We start from the raw sequence: 12,957 nt of genomic DNA on the forward strand, positions 1-12,957 counted from the left end.
GTGAAAGAAGATGCACCTTGGACAATGTTGTATGCAGATGACATCTTGCTGTGTGTAGATTCAAGAGAAGAAATGGGAACTAAACTGGAAAGATGGAGAAAAGTACTGGGAGAGAGAGGTATGAGACTGAGCAGAAGTAAGACAGAGTATATGTGTTGCGCAGTATGTGGCGGCGGCCAGGAGACAGATCTGGAGCTGGATGGAAATGTCATCAGGAAGGTGAGAAACTTTAGATACTTAGGTTCAACAGTGGAAGAAGATGGAGGAACTGAGAAGGAAGTGGGATGCAGGATACAAACGGGTTGGAGGAACTGGAGGGAGATGGCTGGAGTGTTATGCGATAAGAGGGTGCCGATCAATCTGAAAGGCAAAATTTATAGAACTGTAATGAGGCCAGCTATGACATATGCTATAGAAACTGTGGCCCTGAGGAAAAATAACATCAGCAGGATGGATGTAGCAGAGATGAGAATGTTTAGGTGGATGTGCGGTGTGACCAGAAAGGATCGTCTGAGAAATGACTATGTCAGGGGAACAGTGAAAGTTACAAACTTAGGAGCGAAAATACAGGAAGCAAGGTTGAGATGGTTTGGTCATGTGATGAGGAAGGAGGACGAATATGTGGGAAGAATGGTCATGCAGATGGATGTGCAAGGAAGGCGGAAGCGTGGGCGGCCAAAGAAGAGATGGAGGGAGCTGATAGAAGAGGACTTGAAGATGAAGAACTTGGATGTGGTGACAGCCCAAGACAGGAAGGTGTGGAGGAGATTCATTACAAACAGTGACCCCACTTAAGTGGGAGAAGCTGAAGAAGAAGAAGATCCTTTATCCAAGTGTTAACAAACAAAGTTTGTGCCTGAATTACTTTCAGGACTGGGGCAACTCGTGGTAAAGGTGGTATAAGTTTTCATCACTTGCCTTAGTATCTCCCAAAAAAACTTCCATAAACTTATCTCTAATCCAGAGAATTTTAATAATATTGTGTGACACCCTTTGGCAACTTGTGTAGGTAAATATCACTTTGCCATTACTTCCACTTTAGTATGAAGTGGAAGTAATGGTGAAGTAAGTGGAAGGAGATGCACTTTGCATTATGGGAGATACTAAAGCAAGTGATGAGAATTTATACCACACCTTTACCATGAGTTTCCTCAATCCTGAAAGTACTTCTGGCACAAACTTTGTTTGCTAACACTTGGATAAATGATAAAACCCAGATATAATTTGAAGCATTACAAGTTTTTGATTGATAAAATCAAGCAATTATATTTTGCCTTTGTGTTTTATATATCTTGAATAGTACTTGTCTAATTTCTTAATTGGTTATTTTCTATGTCATTTTGATTTGAATTTGATTTTTCCAAACAGATCGTTATAGTTACAAAACAACTTCTGGAAGTGCACAGTTTAATTTTAGTGTATTAAGGAAAATTGTGAACCACATGAAGGTAAGACATCTTCTCTCTCTGTCTTTTTTTCCCCCACTCTTGCATTACCATTTGTAAGCATGTAGTTTTTATTTATATACTCTCACTCACAAAAGGTAGTAATACTATAGCTTTAGTACTATGAGTGGACTAAGGGATTTTTTAATACATAATTTTGTATTTCTTGATATTTTTAATATAGCTTAAGTTGACTATTCCCTAAACCTTTTATAGTCCTTAATTTTTTATATTTATTAGTAATTAGAAGCACAAAATTATGAGTACTTCATGGTTACTTTCCACTCTAACTTTTATTATTATTATTATTATTATTATTATTATTAGTGTAAGCTTTCTTATAAATAAGCAGAATCCCAAGTAGTCCCCAGCTAGCAGAAATGAAATGGACCTTGGTAAGTGAGTTTCAGGTATAGGTGGCTATCCCATACATCTGATAGTATTGCTCCTATAAGATTGAAACCTGGAATGAAGTCTCTTTCTCGTAGTTGTGACTCTTTGCTTGCATGGGTTTCTTGTATGATGGCAAAGTCAATTCTGTTGTTATGAAGAAGTCTAGTAAGATATTCACTCTTAGCCCTGCTGATACTTTGTATATTCAGCTGCAGACTCTGAGCTGTTGTCGAAGAGACCAAGTCTTAGGGCACTTCTGGTTGATAGGATGAGGCCTAGTTTCCGTCATTGTAATCTGATAAACTGTTTGCATATGCATATACACTAATCCAGGAGAGCCTAAGATCGTCTGGATGGCCAAGTTGTTCTAGCTCTTTAGCGTTACTCAGGATTTATCACATGGAGGCAAGCTAGAGTTGCATCTCTTTACAGATGTGATCGCTGTGGAAGGTCTTCCTGGCCTGGGGGACATCTGTTGTCTCAGGATGTCCAGTTTTAAACTTGGCCACTCATCCGGCAACTGTTGGATATACTGGGGCACACTCCCCTAAAGTCTCTCACAAAGTTTGGTGAATCTCAGTTGCGAACGTTTCTTGCAGCATGAAAAACTTGATGATGGCCCACACCTTTGTGTCTTCAAATTTCTTCAAAACCTCTGATACATCTTCTTATGTATCCTAAAAGAAAAAGAGCATATTATTACAATTTGATGAAACATGGTGGGGTTTAAAGGGTTTTAAGATATGTTCTTTCTTGTAGTTATATCAGTTGCTTTAATATCATTTTGTTCTAGGTGTTTATCAGAACTTTTCAGCCCTCCTTGTATGTTGATCAAGTAAACTTTACAACCACTAGTAGTAATTTCAAGAAATTGTTTTTAATTGATTGTTAACAAAATATATAAACATACAGAGAAATGCCAACTAGTTTCACCACAAGGGTCGAGTGACTTCTTCAGTAAATACATGTAAAGATGTTGAGAGAAATAAAAATTATCATATGTAAACTGAGGGAAACCATTAGTATATATATATATATAGAGAGAGAGAGAGACTGTTACAGTATTAACAATTGAAGTTTGAAATCATTTCATAGCATTGTTTGTAAATAACTAGTTTAAAGTCGAAGGTAAGTATGTCACATGAGCTAATCAGTGATTTCCAAATATCGTTTAGAATAAGTTCTTGAGATTTTTTTAGAGAGTCATGTGAATGAATGACAGTGTTATTATTATTCAGGCCTCCATGGAGTCAAAAGACTCATCGCGAGAGGTCTTTCCTAGGAAATACAAAGTCTATCATACCACAACTTAAACTCATTGACAGTTCTCGCTCTTACCACTCTATCAGGCAATGCATTCCACGGTTCAACCCACCCTCCATGCAAAGAAATCACTCCTCACCCTCTTTCTTGCCCACAGTTTCCTTTCGTAACTTCCAGGGATGGCCCCTTGTCATCACACTTTCCTGCTGTTCAACCACACAAAAGAACTCCCTAGTGTCAACCCTCTAACCACCTCTCAACAGTTTAAAAGTCTCAATCATATCACCTCTCCTTCTTCTATCCACCAAACTCTGCAGTCCCTCAGCCGAACCTCATAACTGACATGTTAGATTCTTTAGTCTGACAAGCAAGAAAGTTTTCAAGATATGGCATAGAGAGTTTGTTCCATTTGATGTAATGATGTGTTTTGGAAGAGTTATAAGCTAGCCCTGACTTTTCTGTCTGTTATTAGTCAAATCATATCATTAAGATGTTCCTTACTTCTAAACTTTTGCATGTCTGATCTATTGATCTAGGAAAGATCACAAGAACAATGAATTCTGTAGACATCCTTGGGTGTTTGAAAGAAAGGGGTTACTGTCCTTTAGAGAATGAAACTGTAATGGTAAGATTAGGCTAAAGGCCTTTCTGATGCTCTGAGTTTTAAGAAGATTAGCAGTTTTAATGGATAGATTACCAATGTAAGGGATTGAAATGGAGTCTCTGTAATCAATGTCAAGATTTGGATATTGTGAAGTATTAGAAAATAGTATTTTTTTGATGGTTCTCCTTGAATTATTTGCTGAGGACAAACTATCTTAATAGAATTTGGATTTCAGTTTTTCTTTCTGACTACCAGGAAACTTGGTAGCGAGAAATCAGATAATGTCTACCACATTTTGCTGGCTTGGGTTAAAATACCTTGATTTTCCTCATCATATTTATGTTGCTTCCCAAAGAGGTCACTTGTACCTTGGGATGAAACTAGTCTGTTTCTTTTTAGGTTTTTGTATTTTGTTAATGATTAAGTAAAACCAAGTCTCTTGTAATAGGATAATAAACATTTCTATATTGTTAATGTTGACTTCTTCAAGTAGCCTTGTTGTGGACAAATTTTGTAAAGGTATTTTATTCAAAAGTGAATGTTAAATTTCACTCTGAATGTAAGATATTAGTTGTAAACTTAAAAGCTTGACTTACTTTTTTTTACATTTTCTTCATCGTTCATTTAAGACTCTTTTTTTTTCCTTTTTTAGCAAAGACATCTAGATGGCGACACTTATCCTCTTAGCCTTGAAGAAATTTTAGATGAAACTAACCAGTTGCATATTGGTACTAGACAAAGGCAATGGTTGGTTACAGAGGTAAGAAACAGATTTTAAGAAATGCATCGGCTTTTTAAATTGATTAATTCATTTTTAATAAATTTAGCTAGGAGCTTATACTCTTTGCATGCTGTAATTGGCAATATATTATATTCTTTAATAAATTTAGTTTAATCCTTTATCTAAGTGTGAGCAAACAAAGTTTGCACCTGAAAATATCTTCAGGACTGGGGTAAGATAGTACAACACCAGGCAACTCGCAGCAAAGGTGGGTCAAGCTCTCATCACTCCTTATCTCAGTATCTCCCATAATGCAAAGCACATGTATACTGCTATACTGCTATGCAATAAGAGAAGGGCCACTACCCATACCAGTTTCGACCTTTACTGAGGTCTCATCATTGGGAGCCAGGCCCCCTTCTGCCTTAGTGTCTCCACCTCTGGGCCTGGCTCCCACTGACGAGACCTCAATAAAGGTCGAAACCGGTAGTGGCTCTTCTCTTAATGCATAGCAGTATACATGTCTGCAAGGAGATGTGCTTTGTATTATGGGAGATAATGAGACAAGGAGTGATGAGAACTTGATCCACCCTTGCTGCAAGTTGCCCGGTGTTGTACTATCTTACCCCAGTCCTGAAGATATTTTCAGGCGCAAACTTTGTTTGCTCACACTTGGATAAAGGATTAAACTAAATTTATTGTAGTCTAACCAAGTGAAAAATAATCTTTCAACATCTTTCTCTAAATCCAGAGTAATTTAATAATAAGGTGGCACACCGTTTGGCAACTCCTATAGGTAAAGATGACCTCCATTGCTTCTGCCTTGGTGTCTCCACCTCTGGGCCTGGCTCCCACTGATGAGACCTCAATAAAGGTCAAAACTGATGTGGGTAGTGGCCCTTCTCTTAATGCATAGCAGTATAGATGTCTGCAAGAAGATGTGCTTTGCATTATGGGAGATACTGAGACAAGGAGTGATGAGAGCTTGACCCACCTTTGCTGTGAGTTGCCTGTTGTACTATCTTACCCTAGTCCTGAAGATATTTTCAGGCACAAACTTTGTTTGCTCACACTTGGATAAAGTATTAAACTAAATTTATTATAGTCTAACCAAGTGAAAAATAATCTTTCAATATTATATTCTTGTGTTAATCCTTTACCCAGGCATTGGCAAACAGTTTGTGCATGAAGTATCTTCACAACTAGTCTCTATATACAGTTTCTCTATATATAGAAACTGTTAACTTAAAATTAAATGCCTCAGTATCCCAAAATGTAAATCATACTTTCTTTTGGACATGTACTGCTATTCATTATGAAAAGCGGCACTAGACCTAAGAAGATATTATGGTTAAATTAATGAAGAATTCATATATTTTCTATATACAAGTTGTAAAACAGTGTATTGGCATATTATTAAATACTCTCTGGGTTAGAAATAGTAGAAGCAAGTTTTACTACTGGGTTACAAATTCAATTTAAAACCACTCTGGTTAATAGCCTTTTCCATAATGTTTTTGCATTACGGGATACCGAGACAATTGATGTAAAGCCAGCAGCCTCTGTTGACTTCACAAACAAACTTTTTTTTTAATGTGTGTGTGTCTGACCAACACGTGAAAGGTCATGCTTGACGTATAGCATATCAGTGCCACATGGGTAAGAGGGAGAAAAAGAGGAATCTGTTGACTTCTTTTTTTAATAGCTTCTTTGGGGAAGACAGAGTAATGCAGCTGTTACCAAAGAACAGAGTTAAATGAAATGAAAGAGGCGAAAAAGTTAGTTTGGCAAATTTGGAACTGCACTGTAAATGGGTGTTGACCATCAGGTGCTCATTGTTTTAAAGGAAAGTGGCCAGTTCAACAGAGCACTGACCATGAAAGTATCTGTAGAATAGACATAAAACAGAAACAGAGCATCTATGAAGGATGCTATATAGTTATCATTGTTCCTGAAGCATCCTTATGGTACAGATGCATTGATGATTTTTTTGCACTGTGGCATGGGTTCCATATAGATCTACAAGAGTTTGCCAAGATCAACACATTTCACCATCATATCCAGCTCACTTTTGAGTTAAGAAGAGGTCTTGAGTTAGAAGAGAACAATCAGGTTGCCTTTTTAGATCTGTTACTTTGTCAACCAGATGGTAGCCTTCATTTCTCAGATTTGAGAAAGAAAATACATGCTGCTCTCTCTCTCTGCTCCACTGAAATGCTATTCTCACAAGAAATAAATCATATCAAGTCCACCTTTCTTATTAATGGCTTTAATGAATCGTATGTCAACAATTCTTGTAGCAAGGCTTATGCGCTGGGCATACATAACTGGTAATTGACTTAAGGAATTTACAACCCAAGAAGGTGGCAAAATATTCTGGAGGTTGTTGAAGAAGCTTAGGAATGGAGGAAAGAGTGCTGTAAAAGGAGTTAGAGATGATAAAGGTGACATGAAAACAGGAGAAAAAGATATCCTTGAAGTATGGAGTAATTACTTTGAAAAACTGCTAAATGAAACAAGCAGTGATGACAGCATAGTGATAAAAAACACTGACCAGGCATGCAGTCAGGAATACATATCCATACTTGAAGTAGAAAAAGCCATCAAAGGCTTGAAATGTGGAAAGGCAGCAGGAGTAGATGATATTCGACCAGAAATGCTGACGTATGGTGGTATAAAAGTCTTACAGTGGCTGCACTGCATAGTTCAGAAAGCCTGGACAGAGGGACGAATTCCCGATGATTGGAGTAGAGCTCTCATAGTACCCATATATAAAAAGGGAAATAAAACTGAATGTGAGAATTACAGAGGTATTTCCCTACTGAGTGTTCCTGGCAAGATTTATGCAAGTATACTTGAGAAACGGTTGAGAAGAATTGTGGAAGAAAAGCTTAGTGAAGAACAAGCTGGATTCAGGCCAAATAGAGGCTGTCAGGATCTTTACGACAAATAGTCGAGAAAGCATGGGAATATAACAAAGATCTGTATTTAAGTTTTGTCGATTTGGAAAAGGCATATGACAAGGTGCCAAGAGAGAAGCTATTCAATACGCTGCAGTTATATGGTGTCAATGGGGCATTATATCAAGCAATACTTAGTCTTTATTTGAGTTGTAAGTCAGCAGTTAGAATTGAAGGAAGTACAGGAAGATGGTTTAATGTTAAATCTGGTGTGAGACAAGGATGTACATTATCCCCTCTGTTATTCATTATCTATATGGATCACATTATGAAGGAAAGTGGTATTAAACCTGATATCAAAATTGGAGATGTTAATGTCAGCTCTTTGCTTTATGCAGATGATGTTATACTTCTAAATAAATTTGCTACAAGTCTGCAAGATTCATTGACTAAATTGAATAGCTGTTGTAATAGATATGGTATGAAGGTCAGCAATAAAAAGACAAAGACAATGAAAATAGGCAGAATCATTGAAAATGTCAACTGTGTTGTGAATGGAGAACCTGTGGAACAAGTAAAACATTTCAGCTACTTAGGCACAATTTTTACTGAAGATGGTAAATTAAATTTCAAAAAGGGAGGTTCAAAAATTTTGGATTCGGTTATAGCATCAGATGAGTTGATAACTGAGTTGACGTCTCTCCCACCAGTTGGAGAGAGTGACCATATGGTTTTGACTTGGAAAATGAATATACATGCAGGAGTATCAAGGAGACGGGAACTTATGTGGAATTATAGGGCAGGTGATTATAGTAGTCTTAGACGTCAACTTCGGGAAGTTTCATGGAGGGAGGAATTGGGGGGCCGGGATGTCACCGGTGCGTGGGAAATTGTGAAAGAATATTTGTTATCGGCAATGGTGGGTTGTATACCGCGAGTGAAGAGGAGGGCGCAATTTGGAGTGGAGTGGATGACAAACAATATTAAACAGGAATTGCATGCGAAAAAGAAGCTATGGAAGAGATGTGGGGAGACAGGTGGGGAGATGCATGGGGAATATGGGACACAGGCCAGAAGAGTGACTCGTGTGGTAAGGAGGGCAAGACTGGAATATGAGAGGAGATTGGCCCTAAGATCCAGGGAAAATCCTAGGGAATTGTTTAGCTATGTGGCCAGTAGGAGGAGAAATGACTGTGGAAGAATGATATTGTGGGATAAAAATGGGAATAGAGTGACTGATGCAGAGGACATAGTGGAATTGTTCAATGAACACTTTATTGGAGTATTTCATCCTAGAGGAGTCAGTTTCAATGCTAGAGGGATAGGACTGGTACGAGGTCTGGAGGTACAGGAGGAGAGTGTGTTTCAGATACTGAGTACTCTGGATGTCAGTAAAGCTGTGGGACTGGATGGTATTTCGCCACGAGTTTTGAGAGAATGTGCTAGGGAATTGACAATACCTTTAACGTGGCTTTTCAATGAAAGTCTGGCTTTGGCAAAGGTGCCCAGGGAATGGAAGGAAGGTAAGATAGTGCCATTGCATAAGGGTGGTAACAGACTGGAAGTGTCTAATTATAGGCCAGTCTGTGTGTCATCGGTAGTTGTTAAGATCTTGGAGAAAGTAGTGAGGGACCGTGTACAGCATTGGGCAGATGAGGGTAATGTTATCTGTGAGAATCAACATGGATTTGTGAAAGGACGCTCTTGTTTTAGCAATATGCTAGCCTTTTATAATAAAGTTACAAGAGCATTAGATGAGGGAAAGGCATATACTGCAATTTTCTTAGACTTGGCGAAGGCATTTGACAGGGTGCCACATGATAAGCTGATATTTAAGTTGCAGCACATGGGTCTGGATGTCAGATTGGTCAACTGGATTCAGGATTGGCTGTCTGATAGGTATCAGAGAGTTGTGTATGGTGGAGCAGTTTCCAGGAGGCAGAGGGTTACAAGTGGGGTCCCACAGGGCTCAGTACTAGGACCTATATTGTTTAACCTTTATATCAATGACATAGCCAGTGGATTGCAGGGGGATATTCAGTTGTTTGCGGATGATGCGAAGCTTGGAAGGATTATTAGTAATTGTGCAGATGTGGTAGCCCTGCAAGAGGATTTAAATAAGCTAGATAGATGGGCAAATGAATGGGGGTATCAGTTTAATGCAGCAAAATGTAAGGTCTTGAGGTTTGGGAAACATCGATGGGATGCTACATACTCTATGGGAGGAGTTATACTGGAGGAAGTAGGGGAGACAAGAGATCTGGGGTTGATGATTGATAGAAACCTGAAGTTTAGGGGACATATTGCAAAGGTGGTGAAGGTAACACAGAGGATTGCTGCTATTATGAGAAGGACACTGACCTGCAGAGATAAGAGGGTTATCATTCCGTTGTATAAGTCTCTGATCAGACCACACTTGGACTATTGTTCTCAGATTTGGTCCCCAGGATTTGAAGGGGATAAATTAACTGTGGAAAGGATACCAAGACGGATGACAAAGATGGTTTCAGGACTGTACAAGGATAGTTATGAGGATCGGCTGAGAGAATGTGGACTGCAGAGTTTGGTGGATAGAAGAAGGAGAGGTGATATGATTGAGACTTTTAAACTGTTGAGAGGTGGTTACAGGGTTGACACTGGGGAGTTCTTTCGCTTGGTTGATCAGCGGGAAGGAGTGATGACAAGAGGCCATCCCTGGAAGTTACGAAAGGAAACTGTGAGCAAGAGAGTAAGGAGTGGTTTCTTTCTGTGGAGGGTGGTTGAGCCGTGGAACGCATTGCCTGATGGAGTGGTGGGAGTGAGAACGGTCAGTGGGTTTAAGGAGTGGTATGATAAACTTTGTGTTTCTCAGGGGGGGGACCTCCCCTCGATGAGTCTTGACAGACTTTATGTCTTAGAAAGGACCTCCCTCGATGAGTCTTTTGACTCCTTGGAGGCCTGAATAATAATAATAATAATAATAAATATAGAAATAGACAACAGAATCAGCAAAGCTGGTATGGTGGGAAGACAATTGAATAAATTCATATGGAATAAGAGTGAAATTAGTCGGAACACTAAATTAGCTGTATACAAGACAGTGTTCAAACCAGTTTTAACTTATGGATTTGAGAGCTGGGTCAGAAGTAAAACACTTGACCAAAGACTAGAGACCGCAGATATGAGAGTCCTGAGAAAGATTAGAGGCGTGAACAGATGGCATCAATGGCAATATCATATTAAAAATGAGGATATTAGGAAAGAACTTGACATTGTCAGCATCCAGGAATGCATTAGCAGAGCTAATCTCAGGTGGTATGGTCACTTAAATAGAATGGGAGAGGAAAGATTAGCAAAACAAGTGTTCTCTGCCAGGTTGGCAGGAAAACGACCCAGAGGAAGACCAAGATATAGGTGGATTGATATGGTACAAAGTGCCTTAGACAATAGAAATATAAGATCTGATAATGTTGGAGTCTTGACAAGTAACAGACTGATTTGGGGGAAAATTGTAGATAGGAAGTTAGTAATGATGTAATTTTTTCATGTAGTACTGTCATATCCTGTACACCCCTTGAGGGTACATGGCAGGAATTTGATGATGATGATGATAAAACGAATATTAATTAAAGGAAACTTTAATGAATACCTTCAATATTTTGGCAATGTCACATTGCAATCTTCAGGAACATACAAATATGGCATGTGCACGCAAGAACTAACAAAAGCAAATGAGGAAGAAGGCAAGAAACTAATATTGTTCTTAAAGTCCTAATGGTGTTTCCTAGCGGGCGAATTGGGTTGTCTTGTCCGTTGGGGCTGAGGTTTTCATGATGTAACATGCTGCAGTGTATTATTTTAGTTTTCTTCCATTGAATTCTATGGCAGGTATCTATGGCATGGTCTGCAAGCCCAGAGTGGCTGTACTGGTGAAACTGGATGTAGCCTTTGTGTTCTGAATTCCCGATATTCACTGTCCTGCCTCTTTGGCCAAAGTAGGACAATTTACAGCTGTAAGGGACCTGGTATACACCAGGTAAGTCTATGGGAAGTGGTTGGTCTTTGATAGAGTGGATAAGGGATACCAACTTTTTATATGGTCTATAACAAGAAGTTAGGTCATATTTTTTGAGGATATTGGTTATTTTAAGTGGATGTTTCTGTGATTTAGAAATTCATAAAGCATATTTCGGTAATTGGACCATATTTTTTTTTATTAAGTTAAAGCACAATAAAGAAATAAAACTCGACAAGTTTCTTAAGTCGTTTGACCTACATCTTCAGGGGTAAAAAGGTGACTGAAAGTTAAAACAACAAAAAAGAGAAATTAATAGTTCATACTATACAGTTGTAGCTGTCTGACTGTTTATAAAATTAAAAAAATCAGAATGCAGATTCAAAGCAGTGCTAAGTTTAAACAATGCTGGATGATGCCACGATGTGTTGTTCACGATCATAATGTCCGAGGTCTGACTGAGGTATATTTTTTATGAAAGCTGACCAAACTTGGTACAATTAAGCCTTGATTTTTCTTGCATTGTGTTGGAATTCTAAGGATGTTTGCAGCTTCTTGAAATTTCCTTATGTCACAGTTTTTTCCTATATAAGACATGGTTGTTTTCTGACAGTGTACATTATGGCCAGTGGAAGTGGTATTGAAAACTAGACCTGCTTTGTGTTCTCCTCTGTTTTGTACATCCTTTTGGTGTTCATTCATGCATATTTCTCCAGATCTTCCTGTCTGTCCTATGTAGCAGATCCTGCAAGAACAATAAATTTTATAAACACCTGGTTTTTTTAAAGGATGATGTGGATGTTTCGAGGGATATAGAAATCTTGAAATTTTTTCCAGTGGCAGAAAGGCTACTTTGATGTTATGTTTGTTTAGTAATTTAGCCATCTTGTTGATATTGGTTATTTTCTCAGAGGTGCCCCAGATGTAGGAGATGGTGATAGATTTAGAGTAATCTTTATTGTGAAGGGGAGGGGGGGGGTTGTGGTTTACTGGTTTTCGTATTTTTTGGATTTTTGGGGGGTTGTAGCCATTGGCTAAGAAAGTTTTGAGGATGTGGTTTAGTTCAGTGGTTAGGGCATTCTTCTGAGCAGATTAATATCAACAATCCCTCCCCACAACCCCATATTGTTGTGTGTGTGTGTGGGGGGGGATTATTGGTGAATGTATCTGTCTGTATAGGTGGGTTTTCTATAAAACAGGGAAAACCAAAGATCCATCAGGCTGGTGAGTGATTAGAGTGTCTAGGAAGGGGAGGGTGTTGTGTTTCTCTTTTTCCAAGGTGAACTGGACCCTGGACACATGATCCACATACCAAAGCCAAATAGTGGGTTTTTGTGGTGCAGAGTTTAAGGCCTTCTCTTCAAAGGTCTCCATAAAGAAGTTGGCCAATGTTCCTGAAGATCTCAACATGACATTGCCGAAATATTGAAGGTTTCATTAAAGTTTCCTTTAATTAATATCCGTTTTATGTGTTGTAAATTCCTTAAGTCAATTACCAGTGTTATGTATGACCCTGCTGCAAGAATTATGATTATCCATGGAGATTCCATCGCATGGAAGGTTTTCTATAAACAGGGAAAACCAAAGATCCATCAGTCTGGTGAGTGATTAGAGTGTCTAGGAAGGGGAGGGTGTTG

At 38.6% G+C, this 12,957-nt stretch overlaps 1 protein-coding gene across 1 annotated transcript in view; it reads left to right on the forward strand.

Annotated features, from left to right (window-relative positions):
- The window catches only part of TfIIEbeta (transcription factor IIEbeta), a 149,649-nt gene that overhangs the window by 52,263 nt on the left and 84,429 nt on the right, over positions 1-12,957 (forward strand). The window contains exons 3-4 of the mRNA XM_090412713.1: positions 1,369-1,448; positions 4,358-4,465. Coding sequence (XP_090268839.1) covers positions 1,369-1,448; positions 4,358-4,465 — 188 coding nt within the window. The remainder of the gene's footprint in view (positions 1-1,368; positions 1,449-4,357; positions 4,466-12,957) is intronic.

Source organism: Typopeltis vanoorti, chromosome 23, assembly GCF_054136105.1.
Source record: "Typopeltis vanoorti isolate ZY-2024b chromosome 23, IOZ_Tvanoo_1.0, whole genome shotgun sequence".
Classification (NCBI taxonomy): Eukaryota; Metazoa; Arthropoda; class Arachnida; order Uropygi; family Thelyphonidae; genus Typopeltis; species Typopeltis vanoorti.